The sequence below is a fragment of the Lepidothrix coronata genome, unplaced genomic scaffold (assembly GCF_001604755.1).
Source record: "Lepidothrix coronata isolate B3197 unplaced genomic scaffold, Lepidothrix_coronata-1.0 Scaffold377, whole genome shotgun sequence".
NCBI lineage: Eukaryota > Metazoa > Chordata > Aves > Passeriformes > Pipridae > Lepidothrix > Lepidothrix coronata.
The window spans coordinates 159,631-174,104 of record NW_016690557.1 but is presented as its reverse complement, the minus strand read 5'-3'; the positions used below and the strand labels follow the sequence as shown (position 1 = coordinate 174,104).

At 47.8% G+C, this 14,474-nt stretch overlaps 1 protein-coding gene across 1 annotated transcript in view; it reads left to right on the top strand.

Moving 5' to 3' along the window:
- WDR7 (WD repeat domain 7) overlaps window positions 1-14,474 on the top strand; it is a 27,708-nt gene that overhangs the window by 4,561 nt on the left and 8,673 nt on the right. The window contains exons 11-22 of the mRNA XM_017839132.1: window positions 324-544; window positions 1,367-1,562; window positions 2,389-2,603; window positions 3,359-4,119; window positions 4,254-4,336; window positions 4,938-5,021; window positions 5,893-6,011; window positions 6,139-6,262; window positions 7,197-7,310; window positions 10,939-11,160; window positions 12,687-12,873; window positions 14,220-14,337. Coding sequence (XP_017694621.1) covers window positions 324-544; window positions 1,367-1,562; window positions 2,389-2,603; window positions 3,359-4,119; window positions 4,254-4,336; window positions 4,938-5,021; window positions 5,893-6,011; window positions 6,139-6,262; window positions 7,197-7,310; window positions 10,939-11,160; window positions 12,687-12,873; window positions 14,220-14,337 — 2,444 coding nt within the window. The remainder of the gene's footprint in view (window positions 1-323; window positions 545-1,366; window positions 1,563-2,388; window positions 2,604-3,358; window positions 4,120-4,253; window positions 4,337-4,937; window positions 5,022-5,892; window positions 6,012-6,138; window positions 6,263-7,196; window positions 7,311-10,938; window positions 11,161-12,686; window positions 12,874-14,219; window positions 14,338-14,474) is intronic.

Sequence of the window (14,474 nt, the reverse complement as noted above, 5' to 3'; positions counted from 1 at the left end):
AAATTCTTTCTAATATGCAACCTAAACCTCCCCTGGCACAGCTCAAGACTGAGCCCTCTTGTCTTGCTGAGAGTTGCCTGGGAGAAGAGACAAACCTGACTCCCCCCTCCCGTCAGAGAGTTGTAGAGAGTGAGGAGGTCTCCCCTGAGCCTCCTCTTAATGTAAAAAAAAAAAATACTAGTATTAAAAAGAGGGTTAATTCTCTAAGAACATGGATTGCAGTGAGTCTGTCCCTTCAGAGAACTGATTTCATTTATATCACTTTATACCAAAACAATTTTTATTTAATGTCAAAAAATACTAATACTCACCCCAATCCCCAGGTTGGCCGCCCCACCGGACGCTGCGGGGCCACCGGAACAAGGTGACGTGCCTGCTGTACCCTCACCAGGTGTCCTCCCGCTACGACCAGCGCTTCCTGGTCTCGGGAGGGGTGGACTTCTCCGTCATCGTCTGGGACATCTTCTCGGGGGAGATGAAGCACATCTTCTGCGTGCACGGCGGCGAGATCACCCAGCTCCTCGTGCCGCCCGACAACTGCAGCGTGAGTGGGGAGTGGAGGATGGAACGCTCGAGGTGGAGCCGGGGCTTGGAAGGGCTGACGTAAAAGGTCTTAAAAATAAAAAAAAAAAAAAAAAGGAAGAGCTTAATTATTATGCTGTTGTCGTTATTATAGTAATAGGAATAATAATGTAGTGTGCACATAAAATATAATATATCAGGTGTTTTATTGTGTGTGTTAAGTTATATAGTATTATATCTAGTATGTAGTGTGTATGTATAGTATATATAGCATATATACGTATATATAGTATCTATATATATAGTATATATAGCATATATATGTATATATAGTATCTATATATATAGTATATATAGCATATATATGCATATATAGTATCTATATACATATATATAGTATTTATAGCATACATATGCATATATAGTATCTATATACATATATATAGTATATATAGCATGTATATGCATATATAGTATCTATATATATAATGTACGTATAATATATGTTATCTGTGTACAATTACATGCATTATACATCACTATATATTATCTTATTGTTATACATTTCTATGTTATCTTAAAACCAGCTTAATTCTGGTTTTTATGGCTTTGTTCTCCTCATGTTTTAATTACATCAAGGATTTAAAATATTGCCAAGGGTAAATTTCCAAGGCAATTTTGCCTTGTGTAACGTGGCTGAGTAAGTACAATTTCATGAACAAAACGACATTAATTGCTTGGAAACCACCTTTTGTCTGATTTTGCTCACCGTGGAAAAGGTTCTAATACCAACAGTCTCCGCATTATGATTAAGATAACTTTTTGAAATTTTTTTTTGATTTAGGCCCGAGTGCAGCACTGCGTCTGCTCCGTCGCCAGCGACCACTCGGTGGGCCTGCTGAGCCTGCGGGAGAAGAAGTGCATCATGCTGGCCTCCCGCCACCTCTTCCCTATCCAGGTCATCAAGTGGAGACCCGCCGACGACTACCTGGTGGTGGGCTGCTCCGACGGCTCCGTGTACGTCTGGCAGATGGACACCGGTGAGCTCCTGCACGCCCGGAATCCAGCCTTGATCCGGGCAAATCTAGATTGGCCGAGGGTTCCGAGGGCGGAGTTAAAGCCGGGGGATGACACTGGGCTGGATGACACCAAGCTGGGGGGGGTGTTGATGAGCTGGAGGGCAGGAGGGCTCTGCAGAGGGACCTGGACAGGCTGGAGAGTTGGGCTGATTCCAGCGGGATGAGGTTCAAGCAGGCCAAGTGCTGGGTCCTGCACTTTGGCCACAACAACCCCTGGCAGCACTACAGGCTGGGACAGAGTGGCTGGAGAGCAGCCAGGCAGGAAGGGAGCTGGGAGTGGGGATGGACAGGAAGCTGAACAGGAGCCAGAGTGTGCCCAGGTGGCCAAGAAGGCCAATGGATCCTGGCCTGGCTCAGGAACAGTGTGGCCAACAGGTCCAGGGAAGTGATTCTGCCCCTGGACTCAGCACTGGTGAGGCCACCCCTGGAGTGCTGTGTCCAGTTCTGGGCCCTCAGCTCAGGAAGGGCATGGAGGGGCTGGAGCAGGTCCAGAGAAGAGCAACAAGGCTGGGGAAGGGACTGGAGCACAAGTGCTGTGAGGAGGGGCTGAGGGAGCTGTTTCTTCTATTCAAATGTCTCCTTTATCTTACTGCATCTTAATTTATTACCTCGAGGCCTATTATATGTTTCTTTTACCATCCTCTTACATTTTGGTCCAGTAGGTAGAACAGAACGAGCGCAGATCGTTTAGATGTTCCAAGATCGTTAGCAGGCCCCAAATTTCTCAGTTAACTCTTTTGGGCCTGGCCTCCTGTTTCACCCAGGCTCTCCCAAACCCCCCCTGCAGGCGCCCTGGACCGGTGCGTGATGGGCATCACGGCGGTGGAGATCCTGAACGCCTGTGACGAGGCCGTGCCCGCCGCCGTGGACGCCCTCAGCCACCCCGCCGTCAACCTGAAGCAGGCCATGACCCGCCGCAGCCTGGCCGCCCTCAAGAACGTGGCCCACCAGAAGCTGCAGACCTTGGCCACCAACCTCCTGGCTTCCGAGGCCTCCGATAAGGTCAGTTGGCTTTTGGGGCAGCACCTAGGGCGTCCATTCCCCAAAGGAATAAAACCTGGGAAGTGTCTGTTGTTGTAACTGGAAGTCTCTGTCATTAGAACTGGAAGATCCCCAGGCACTCCACCTCTGCCCTTTCCATGAGGGAATATTCCCAATATCCAGCCTAAACTTTGAGGCCGCTCCGTTCCCAGCCTCTCCCATTTATCCCTTTTTTTTTTTTCCTTCTGCTGTTATGTCCTGCTTGGAAAGAAATGTCCCTTAGTGAGAACCTTCCTTAGGAACACCAGCACCATCCTAATTCCATAAAAACACGTGAGCTCAGCCTTGGGTGCTGCTATTCCTTCTGGTTTCCAGTCTCCTTTCGTGACTTTTTTCAGCTTTTATCTCCTCTTCCCTTTTTTTTTTTCCTGCCTTGGGAGGAAGGGAAGGAGGAAGAAGATGGACTTAAGGAGTGGAATGACCCACAAGTGGTGTCTGGGTGAATCTGAGGAGCTTCTTCTCCGACAGCATGAATTGATTCTGTAGTTCAGTCTCCAAACCTGAAATATTTCATGTGGTTTAATAATAATGACAAAAGCTTGGATTTTTGTTGTTCCTTGGAATGTGACTGATCTTGTGGAATCCAGGAGAAGGAAATGTGAACTCATGTCTTCCCTGGAGAACTTTTATTTATCCATAAATGTCTGTGAGTTGAATTTCTGTGTTTTGAGGGTTTCTCCGTAGAAATTTCCATTTGTTCCCTTGTTTTTTTCCAGGGGAATTTACCCAAATACTCCCACAATTCCCTGATGGTCCAGGCCATCAAGACCAACCTGACGGACCCCGACATCCACGTGCTGTTCTTCGACGTGGAGGCCCTGATCATCCAGCTGCTGACGGAGGAGGCGTCCCGGCCCAACGCCGCCCTCGTCTCCCCGGAGAACCTCCAGAAAGCCTCCGGCGCCTCCGACAAGGGCGGCTCCTTCCTGGCCGGCAAACGGGCGGCCGTGCTCTTCCAGCAGGTCAAGGAGACCATCAAGGAGAACATCAAGGAGCACCTGCTGGACGACGAGGACGACGAGGACGACGCGCTGAGGCAGAGGAGGGAAGACGGCGACCCGGAATATCGCGCCAGCAAATCCAAACCGCTCACCCTGCTGGAGTACAACCTGACCATGGACACGGCCAAGCTCTTCATGTCCTGCCTGCACGCCTGGGGCCTCAACTCCGGGCTGGATGAGCTGTGCCTGGAGCGCCTGGGAATGCTGAAGCCTCACTGCTCCGTGTCCTTCGGCCTCGTGTCCAGAGGAGGCCACATGTCCCTGATGCTGCCCGGCTACAACCGGCCCGTGGGCGGAGCGGGCGGGGAGCCGGGCGGGAAGGTGTCCGGCGCCGAGGGGCCGGGCAAGGGCACCTACGGCGTGTCCCGCGCCGTCACCACCCAGCACCTGCTCTCCGTCATCTCCTTGGCCAACACCCTGATGAGCATGACCAACGCCACCTTCATCGGCGACCACATGAAGAAAGGGCCCACCAGGTGGGATTTAACATCTTCTTTTGGGTGGTTTTGGGTATATTTTGTGTGTTGGGTGTGTTTTCCATCAGGAACCCTTTGCTGTGTCTCCCCATGGGTGTTTTGTGTTTGTCTCTCCATGGATATTTTGTGTTTAGGCCGCCCAGACCCGGCACCCCCGAGCTGGCCAGAGCGAAGCCACCACCCCCTCCCGTTTCCAGCCAAGGACAAATTAAACAAGGTAAAATATCCCATTCTTTGGAACCTTTGGATCCATCATTCCAGCTCCTGACACACCAGATTTATCACCTGGTTATTGAGCATCAAAATACTACATGGGAGGAAAAGGCAGTGCAATGTAATATTAAAAAAGCAGTGTAATAGTGTGATATCCACCTAGATAAAATTATTAATAATATCCACCTAGATAAAATTATTAACAATTAAGACCTTTTTAAGAATCATTCCCAGGTGCTGGTTCTGCCACGAAGTCATTCCCTGCCAGGGAATTTTTGCCACTTTATTCCCAGGGATTTTTTATCTTTCCCAAATATCCAAGTCTCTCTTACTGTCTCTTCAGCTGCATGTCTACCTCTCACTTCTTGGAAAACCTGGAATTCTCGTTCAGTTGACCATTGTTTTTTCAGTTTAATATTATTTTTCAAGTTGAATATGAAATTTTTCAGTTGAATATTTTAAGTTGCACCTTCTCCTTCAGTTGGAATATTTAAGTTGAAGGTTCTTTCCCTTCTCCAGCGATTACTAACCCATTTTTCTGCTGCTTTTCCTCACTTGCCTCTCTTTTTTTTATCTCTTTTTTATTCCTCCTTTTGCTCTGCAAGTTGCTCCTGCTGCTGCTTCTAACCTGGAATCTGGGCACTCTGACACTGCTCCTCCTTTACATTCCTGTTTCTTAGTCAATGAAGGTATTCCTTCCTCACTTTTTCTATTTATCCTTTCAGCTAAAATCCTTTATCGCTGCTGGGACACTTTAATTTGATTTATAAAGGAGTTTTCCTTTGCCAGGGGGGTGGGTTGGCTCTTTCTCTTAGCAAACAAACCAAAGAAACTCAAGTTTCCCCTCATTTAAATCTGATTTCTGGTGTTTTTTAGGAAGACTTGGGATGTATTTAAACTACTTGGGGTCGGTGCTGGAGATCAATTTGATCTGATAAATATTTATTGCCATTGTGAGAAACATCTTCCTGCACAAACACCCTGTGGGCAAGTTGCTTTAAATCTGAATTTTTATCACTGGTGTATAAATTCCTGCTTCCACACATCTCTTAAACTGGAAATTCCTCCTTTGAATCCTTTTTTTCAAAGGAAAATTGATAGAATTGCTTTAGCACCGTGGTGAAAAAATTCACATTTTTGTGCCCAAGAAATTAAAAATTGCTGAGAAATTAAAACTTGTAGATTTGTATGTTCACCCGAGGTATTTTTCAAGTCAGTGGCTATAATATTAAATCTCTCTTAATCCCTTACTAAATAATTGTTGCCCGTGGAATATTTCCCAAGCACTTGTGCAGTTGGAGCTCCGGATGTTTCTGCAGGCCCGGAGTAGGAATTCGCCCGGGGTCAAATCAGATTGAGGTGGAAACCCCAGGAAAGTCAGGACAGAAAATTCCATGTAATCCTTAAAGGGATAATAATTCCTGAGGTTGCTGTCATTTCTTTATAATTTAATTATAATTTATGTATAATTTATTTATGTTGGTGCTCCAGGGATAGGTCAATTCGCGTGCCGCTCGGCTTGCTCCGGTCGCTCCCATCCCTCTTCCCGCTGTTTTCCAGGCTGGAGCCAGCTGGCAGCCATGCACTGTGTGATGCTCCCGGACCTGCTGGGCCTGGAAAAATTCCGCCCCCCTCTCCTGGAGATGCTGGCGCGCCGCTGGCAGGACCGATGCTTGGAGGTCGGTCCCGCGCCGCCTTTCCCGGCTCCGGCTTTTCCTTCCCTTTGATGAAACGATTCTTTCCCGCCCCCGAGTCTTCCAGTCGGGATTTCTGGTGGGACAAGGGGAGTTTTTGCCACCCCTGCAGGTGCGGGAGGCGGCGCAGGCGCTTCTCCTGGCCGAGCTGCGGCGCATCGAGCAGGCGGGACGCAAGGAGACCATCGACGCCTGGGCCCCCTACCTGCCCCAGTACATGGACAGCGTCATCTCCCGTAAGGAATGCCGGGAAAACCTGCCAGAAGACAGGGAGAACAGGGGGAAGAGCCCCTGGGAATCCACAATTATTCAGGATATTCAAATATATCAGCCCGTTCCGGGGGGTCGGAGCGACTCTGGCCAAAGCCGTCCCTCGACGGGCTCCGGGTTTGGAGTTTTCAGGGGTAAAAAAAACAGTAAAAAATGGATATTTTCCTCTCTTTTAACCCCAAAGTGCTTATTTTTCCTGAAATCGGCTTTTTTTCCTGCTGGAAAAGGCACTGGGAATCCAGAATTATTCATAATCAGGTCATTCCGGGCGATCGGAGCAACTCTGGCTCCTTCAACAGGCCTCCAGGTTTGGAATTTTCAGGGGGGAAAAAAACCAGGAAAAATGGGTATCTTCCTCTCTTTTAACCCCAAAGTGCTTATTTTTCCTGAAATGAGCTTTTTTTTCCCCACTGGAAAAAAAAAAATCTTGGTTAAATCCAAATTGATTTGGGAAATCAGTTCTCTAAAGGAACAGACTCCCTGCAATCCACATTCTTAGGGAATTAACTCTATTTTTAATATTAGCATTTTTGACATGAAATAAAAATCATTTTGGTGAAAAGTGATATAAATGAAATCAGTTCTCTAAAGGAACAGACTCACTGCAATCCACATTCTTAGGGAATTAACTCTATTTTTAATATTAGCATTTTTGACATGACATAAAAATCATTTTGGTATAAAGTTCTACAAATGTTATCCCATGTGATTTATTATAAATTTCCGGGTGTTATTCCCATTTTTTTTTTTGAACTCAGAGAAGTCAGATATTTCAGCAGGTGGTATTTTAATAATTCCACTAATATTAGGGAATATAACTGGGAGTATAATATATCTCTGTCATTTCCCATTTCAGGGAATACAACTGGGAATTTCTTGATTTTTGGTCTTTCCCTGCAGCTGGAGTGCCCACAGAAGCTGCTCAGACTGGCACTGCCAGCCCAGAATCCGTGGGCACAGAGGGCAAAGTGCAGGAGGAGGAGCAGGACCTGGGGGACGACGACATCGCGGCAGGTGAGCCTTTTNATGGCTTTGGAGCCCCTAAATCGTCCCACAACCCACGTTCAGCTCATAGTTCTTGAGGAATAATGACTTTATTCTGATTTTTTACATCATATCCTGCTGGTGGCTCTTAGGGAGTCTGTCTTCAAATGCTCCTTTTAATTGCTGAAGTCATTTTAAATTCATTCCTGAAGTGATTTATTCTATTTTTCTGTGCATTATTCCCTTTTTTTTTTTTTTACTTGGACAAGTCAGATATTTCAGCAGATGGTATGTTAATAGTTCCAATAATATTAATTTTTACAGATATTTCAGCAGGTGGTATTTTAATAATTTCAATAATATTAGGGAATATAACTTGGAACATAATATATTAATATCATTTCCTATTTCAGGGAACAGAACTGGGAATATAATAAATATATTTATATAATTTATAATTTGAAATCCAGGCTGGATTTTTCCTTTGGGAAGCAGCCCAAGGTGAGGGATTATGGGAACAGCACAAAGAAAAATGGGAAAAAAATGAGAATTATTAGATTTTAGAATTCCCAGACACAGGCTTCTTAACTCCCTGCATTGCCAGCTTTCTGGGTGTCTCCAGGAGGGCAGAAATTCCCAAAATTCCCGCTGCTTTTGGCCCTTCCAGGCAGGAATTTCAGCTCCCAAAGCTCCTCCCGTGCTGGGCCAGCAGAGGGAGCTGTGGCTGCAGGAATGGCTGCACTTCCAAGCGTTCCCAATCCTCTGCCAGCAGGAGGTTTGGGAATGAGGAACCACAGGTTGGATCCAACGTTTTCCCTCTTTTCCTGCCTTTTCCTCCTCACAGTTCCTGGGATTTCTGGCTCCTGACTTCTCTGGAGCGAGTCCTCTGTGCTCAGCAAATCATTTATCCCCTTTATCCATTCGAACTCTGCATTTCCAATATCCCTGTATTCCCATAATACCATGGAATGCTGGGACTAAATCCCAGCTATTCCTGTATTTCCATAATACTATGGAATGCTGGGACTAAATCCCAGCTATCCCTGTATTCCCATAATACTGTGGAATGCTGGGACTAAATCCCAGTGGGAATTAGGGGGTGGAACCCCAACCCTGAGCTGGGTGGGGTCGGTCCCGCTCTCCGGGACTCTCCGTGCCAGTGGCCACGGCCATGGTTTTGTTGGATCAGGATCTCCAGGGCTTGGATTTGATGTTCCATAGGGATTTCTGGATCTCCTCCGAGCTGGAGTAGCTACTCCAGCCTGGGAATACTCCGAGTTTGCACCTGCTTGGAAAATAGAAAGCCCCTCCCATAAAACCGCTCCGTGCCTTAATTCCAATCCAGTGATTCCTCTTAATTCCAATCCATTGATTCCTCTTCCAGTTAAAACCTGGAGAACTGCATTTAATCCTTTTATTCTAAGCTGGGCTGAAATTAATTTTCCCTCCAAAGTGGGCAAAGCCAATTAACGGGAGTTAATTGGAGGGAAGCGGCCTGACCTCGTGGCCGTGCTTCCAACATCCCACGGCCTCCTAAACCTGAGAAACTTGGGAATATTTCACCTCCATCTCCAGCATTTTGTCCTGTCTTTGTGCTGTCTGCTCTGAGCGGTCCTGGGGGTTTATTTCCATATTTGGGAATATTCAGGATGATATTTGGGAGCGTGCACACACCCTCCACCCGAAGTGGGGATTTTTCCACCTCAAATCCCGAAGGTTTTCATCCTTCTTTTTTTGTTTGTTTGTTTTCCAGCCAGGCCTCTTGGAGGTTATTAATTTTGTCCCACTGATAGGGTGATCAACCGTCCTGTCGGGAAAATGGATCTGCCTGTCAGCCCCGGCCGTGATTAAAGGCAGCGGCGGCGCGGGGACAAAATACCAAATTCTTCCATTCTTCCAGGCATTATTCCGGTGGAAGAATCTCCCAAAGGCCCCCCTGGCACCTTAGCTGGGGGGAAACCGTTCCCATCAATTGGAATTAAAACCAAAAAAAATAAAAATATCAGGGAGGATTTTTTTCCCCCCCTTTATTAAGTGGTTTTACTCCCATCCGGAGCTTTGCTTGAGTTTGGGGTCGGTTGGGTTTTAATTTCTGGGATTTGTGGATTCCCAGGAGTTGGGTTTTGTCCAAATCCTGTCAGTGCAGATTCTGTGGCCCGGAGAGGTCGTGGATTCCCCATCCCTGGAAGCATCCAGGGCCGGGTTGGACAAGCCTTGGAGCAACCTGGGCTAGTGGGAAGTGTCCCTGCCTGCGATCCCTTCCCACCCAAACCGTGCCATGATTCTGGGAGGACGCTCCCAAATCCCTGCTCCGGGTTCTCCGAAGGGTTAACTCCATCTCAACCGAGCCATGGCAGGGGTTTAATTTCCTACTGGAAGCAGCACATGTGTTGGCTTTTCCTTTCATTCCCATCGATCCGCATCCCACCGCCCCTGCTCCCGCAGCTGCTCCGCTCCCGCCGCCGCCGCTCCGCGTTAGGGCACGGATCCGTGGATCCAGGGATCCGGAACCGGGGCTGCACGAGCTTGGATCCCATTCTGGATCTGGGAACTCCCATCCCAGGGAATGGGGCCCTCTCTGTCCAGGTGGAACAGCCCAATGTCAACGAGAACCCGGGATAAACCTCCGGTGGACAATTCCAACCCTTCCCTTCCCTGCTTTGTTCCAGCCCCTTTTCATCCTTCTTCTTCTCCTTCTCCTTCTTCCGAAGGCGGTCGCTATTGATTTTTTTCCTTTCCTTTTTTTTTTCCCCCTCACCCTTCCCATTGTTAAGCTTTCCCTTGTTTTTTTTTCCTCTCCCTTTTGGCTGAGCACAGCTCCCAAAATTCGGTTCAGTTCCTTGTTTTCTTGTGGATATCATTAACCCTCATTAATTCCCCCTTCATTAGTCCCCGAGCCCGATGAGCCTCATCCCAGGCCAGGTGGTGCCTCCCAACTCCTCAGCACCCAGGAAGGATTCAAACTTCCTTATTTTTTTACAACATAGGGTAGGGAATTTCTTAGGATGCTGGGAATTAATAGAGGTAATTAATTAATTAATACAGGTAGAAGTGAGCTTTCTTTATCAGAATAAATGACTTGGGTGGTTTCATTCCAATCATTTCTTCTAAGATTTTGGGATATTATTAAAAAGAAAAAAAAACTAACTTCCTCTGCTTAGTGGAATTCAGAATCCCTGGGCTGTATTAAACTAATGACCCGTATTTCATTTTATTTAAAATTCCTAATTATGATGTTTGAAAGTCCCATCTATAACATATCACTCTATAAAAATACCCATTTGGTTTAATGGCATGTGGTGTTATCCTAAAATTTAGCAGCAAGTTGGATGTGATGATGGATCCTAAACCAAAAGGATGCCGAGGAACTATCCTGAAAAAAATCCATCTTCTTTTAAAACCAAAGGAAAATTGCATCTGAAGTGAACAAGAACAATCACTAGACAAAGACAAAATTCCACGCTGAGCAAACAAAACTCAGCAGTTTCCTGGTGGATTTTTTGTCCCTGTGGAGGCAGGTTTGGAAGGGGATATTTATTAGATTTATTAGAATTAAAACGGAATCACATCCACGCCTAAAAATCCTGGTGCGGTTGAAGTTCTTTATTCCTGTATTTTCTTTGGGAAGCACCGCTTGGAATGTTCTTTGTGCTTTTAGGGTGTCTCTCGGGCCTCCCCCAGCCCAAGAAGGTCTCCACGTCCTACGAGGAGCGGCGCAAACAGGCCACGGCCATCGTCCTGCTGGGGGTCATCGGGGCCGAGTTCGGCGCCGAGATCGAGCCCCCCAAACTCCTGACCCGGCCCCGCAGCTCCAGCCAGATTCCCGAGGGATTCGGCCTCACCAGCGGCGGATCCAACTATTCCTTGGCCAGGCACACGTGTGAGTACCCCCAGCTGCAAACTCCTTCCTTGACATTCCCTTTTTCCCCCCCGGGAAAGGGGAAGGTCGGGAATCGGGAATGCGCGGGAAGAGGTTGCCGAGGAATCGGTGCTGCTGGAATTCTGGCAGCCTTTATTCTTATTTATTAAGAGCACTTGAACTGCATTTATTCAATTTATCCTGGAATAACCAGGAGCAGGAACACCTTCCCCAAGCCCTGTCCAACCTGGCCTGCAGCACTTCCAAGGATGGGGAAATCTATAAAATACAGGATATTCCTCCCTGTTCCAGTGGCATGGAATTCTGATTGTGCCTTTGGGAGAGGGTGGAACCCTCTAGAAATCCCCACCTGCACCTGCATCAATCCCTGCTTCCCTCACCGCTCGTTCCCACAGCTATTCCAGGAATAAAAAATGCCACCCCAGGAATGCCCCACGTGGCTTTAGCAACAAAATCAAATCCTGGAAATTATATCCTTTTTTCCCATTATTTCCCTCTTGAATTATATATGTATATATATTATATATATATATTATATATTTTTTTAATTCTATATAATTTTTTTTCATACTTAATACTCTGAATTCTGTGAAAATCCCAGAGTTGATGTGGATTGGGAGGGATTTTAAGGATCATCCCATTCCAGCAGGGATACCTTCCACTAGCCCAGATTGCTCCAACCTGGCCCGGAATATTTCCCAGTTGGAAAAATTGTGATCTGATCCTCGTCATGTCTTTAGAAAAAAAATCCTTTTAATTGAGGCCTAAAAATATCCCGATTTTTACACCCCAGAGAAGATCTGGGATGAAAAATTCCCCGGGCCAGGAGCAGGAAAAGCTGAAGGGATCTGGATTTTTGGACCCAGCTTTGGGTTTTGGTTCTTGGTGACTTTTTCTCTCGGGATATTAACGGGAAGCGGCGAAGCTCCGGGAACGCTCCCCGGCCCCGCTCCGCCGAGCTTTTCCAGGGAGCTTTTCCGGGGCTAATTACCTCGTGGCCGCGCCGCCTCTAATGTGACATGTTTATTGCCCTAACGAACAACTCATTAGCCGCCCTGATGTTTTTGTCAATATTAATTCCTGCGCTTAAGCCAAGGCAAAGCTTTTAAACAAAGATGTCCTGGCTGCGGATTGGGCAGGATTGGCTTCATCCAGCGGGATTCCCGGGGAAAAGCCGGGAATGTTTCATCGGGGTAACGGTTGAGGAGCCACTGTTAGAGCTGGGGCATAACACTGACACTTTTGGGTGGTGTTGGTGTGAGTCACCAGGAAAACGTGAGGTTTGTTTATTAAACCAAACAAGCAAGGAAAACCTGATAAAATCAGTAATTACCTTTATCAGGAGGTAAAAAATAACGACGAGGGGATAATAACAAACTGCCCGCGTTGGGAAGCGTCGCTCCTACGCGTACATAATTAATTTTATTCAGTGAAATGAAATATTAATAACGTTCCCTCAATATGCAGCACTTGGATTGGGATTTGGGATTGCTGGGGACTGTTTGGGATGTGGTTCCTCCCCCCAGGCAAGGCGCTGACGTTCCTGCTGCTGCAGCCGCCCAGCGCCCGGCTGCCGGCGCACTCCACCATCCGCCGCACCGCCATCGACCTCATCGGCCGCGGCTTCACCGTCTGGGAGCCCTACATGGACGTGTCCGCCGTGCTCATGGGGCTGCTGGAGCTCTGCGCCGACGCCGAGAAGCAGCTGGCCAAGTGGGTACCACCGGCACTTCCCAGTCCCGTTCCCATTCCCATCCTCGGGTCCTGGGGCCGAGGAGGGCAGGGTGAGGTGAGACATCGGGAAGAAATCCCTCCCTGCCAGGGTGGGCAGGCCCTGGCACACCCTGGAAGTGGCCAAGGCCGGCTTGGAGCCACCTGCTCTAGTGGGAGGTGTCCCTGAGATGATCCTTCAAATCCTTCCCAGCCCAAACCATTCCACGAAGTATTTGTTGGTGCCACCACGCAGATTTTAAATGCCACCTGCAGTGAGGGTTGTTTTAATCCCATGGATGTTTTTGGGAGCTGGTGAGGGTTCCCTGACCTTATTCTAAGGCAGAGATCCCCCATTTCATAGAAGTTTTCATTTGCTCGAGATACTAAGAACAAATCCATGGAGAAATGTGGAGAAATTGGATTCCCATTGTATTCTGTGTGTGACAAAAGCCCATGTTTTATCCGGGAGCTTTTATGTCGAGCTCCTGATGTATATAAAAAAAATCACATTTATTGACCAGGATTTCTTTTTTTTCCCTGCTGAATTCAAGGAATATCCAGGTGTTTGTAACTCCAGTTCATCCCAGTCCCCGGAAGTTTAGGCCGTGCCGAAGGAAACCGCTCGGTCGTGAGGGCTAAGAGTGTTTTCCCAGCATTTTTAGGCTTTGTCCTGGCACAGATAGGAGGGTAGGAATCATTTTGGGCTGGGTTTTGGCTTTTTCAGTTCATGTTTAAAATAGGTGATGTTTGAGCCAGGTTATCATGGAATGGTTTGGGTCGAGAGGGATTTTAAGGCTCATCCAGTCCCACCCCCTGCCACGGGCAGGGACACCTTCCACTAGTCCAGATTGCTCCAAGCCTGGCCTTGGACACTTCCAGGGGTCACAGCAACTAAAAAAGCCTTGAATTAAAGAGAATTTCCCTGCCCAGAAGATTTCTCAGCCTTCAGTGTTTCAAACCCTGGAAAAGCCCAAACCATAAATCCTCGGGAAGACGCTCCGGGCTCTCCGGCCTCTCCCTCCGTGGGGGTTGATGTGTATTCAGCACATCCAGATCATTTGTTAACAAGGCCTTTCCCCCACTTCGGACAGATGCACTCCCTGTTTTCAATCTTCATGGTTAATTATTCGATTTGGGGTTGATGCAGGAACACCCTGACTCCTAATCACCGCTCATTGTTGGGAGTCCATTATCCCGGAACCGCCGGAGCGCTCCCGCTGACCTTGAACTGACATTATAAGCTGCTTTCTAATCTTTTTGCACTCGATATTTTTCTAATGCTCCTTTTTTTTTTTTTCTTTCTTTCTTTGTCCCTGCCTTTTGTCCACCCTGGCCCCCCTTTTTAGCATCACAATGGGGCTGCCCCTGAGCCCGGCGGCCGACTCGGCGCGCTCGGCGCGGCACGCGCTGTCCCTCATCGCCACCGCCCGCCCGCCCGCCTTCATCACCACCATCGCCAAGGAGGTGAGCGGGCACCTGCAGCCAGCCCTTCCACCCCAGGAGGTGTTGGGGTGCCCAGGGGCACCTGCAGCCAGCCCTTCCACCCCAGGAGGTGTTGGGGTGCCCAGGGGCACCTGCAGCCAGCCCTTCCATCCCAGGAG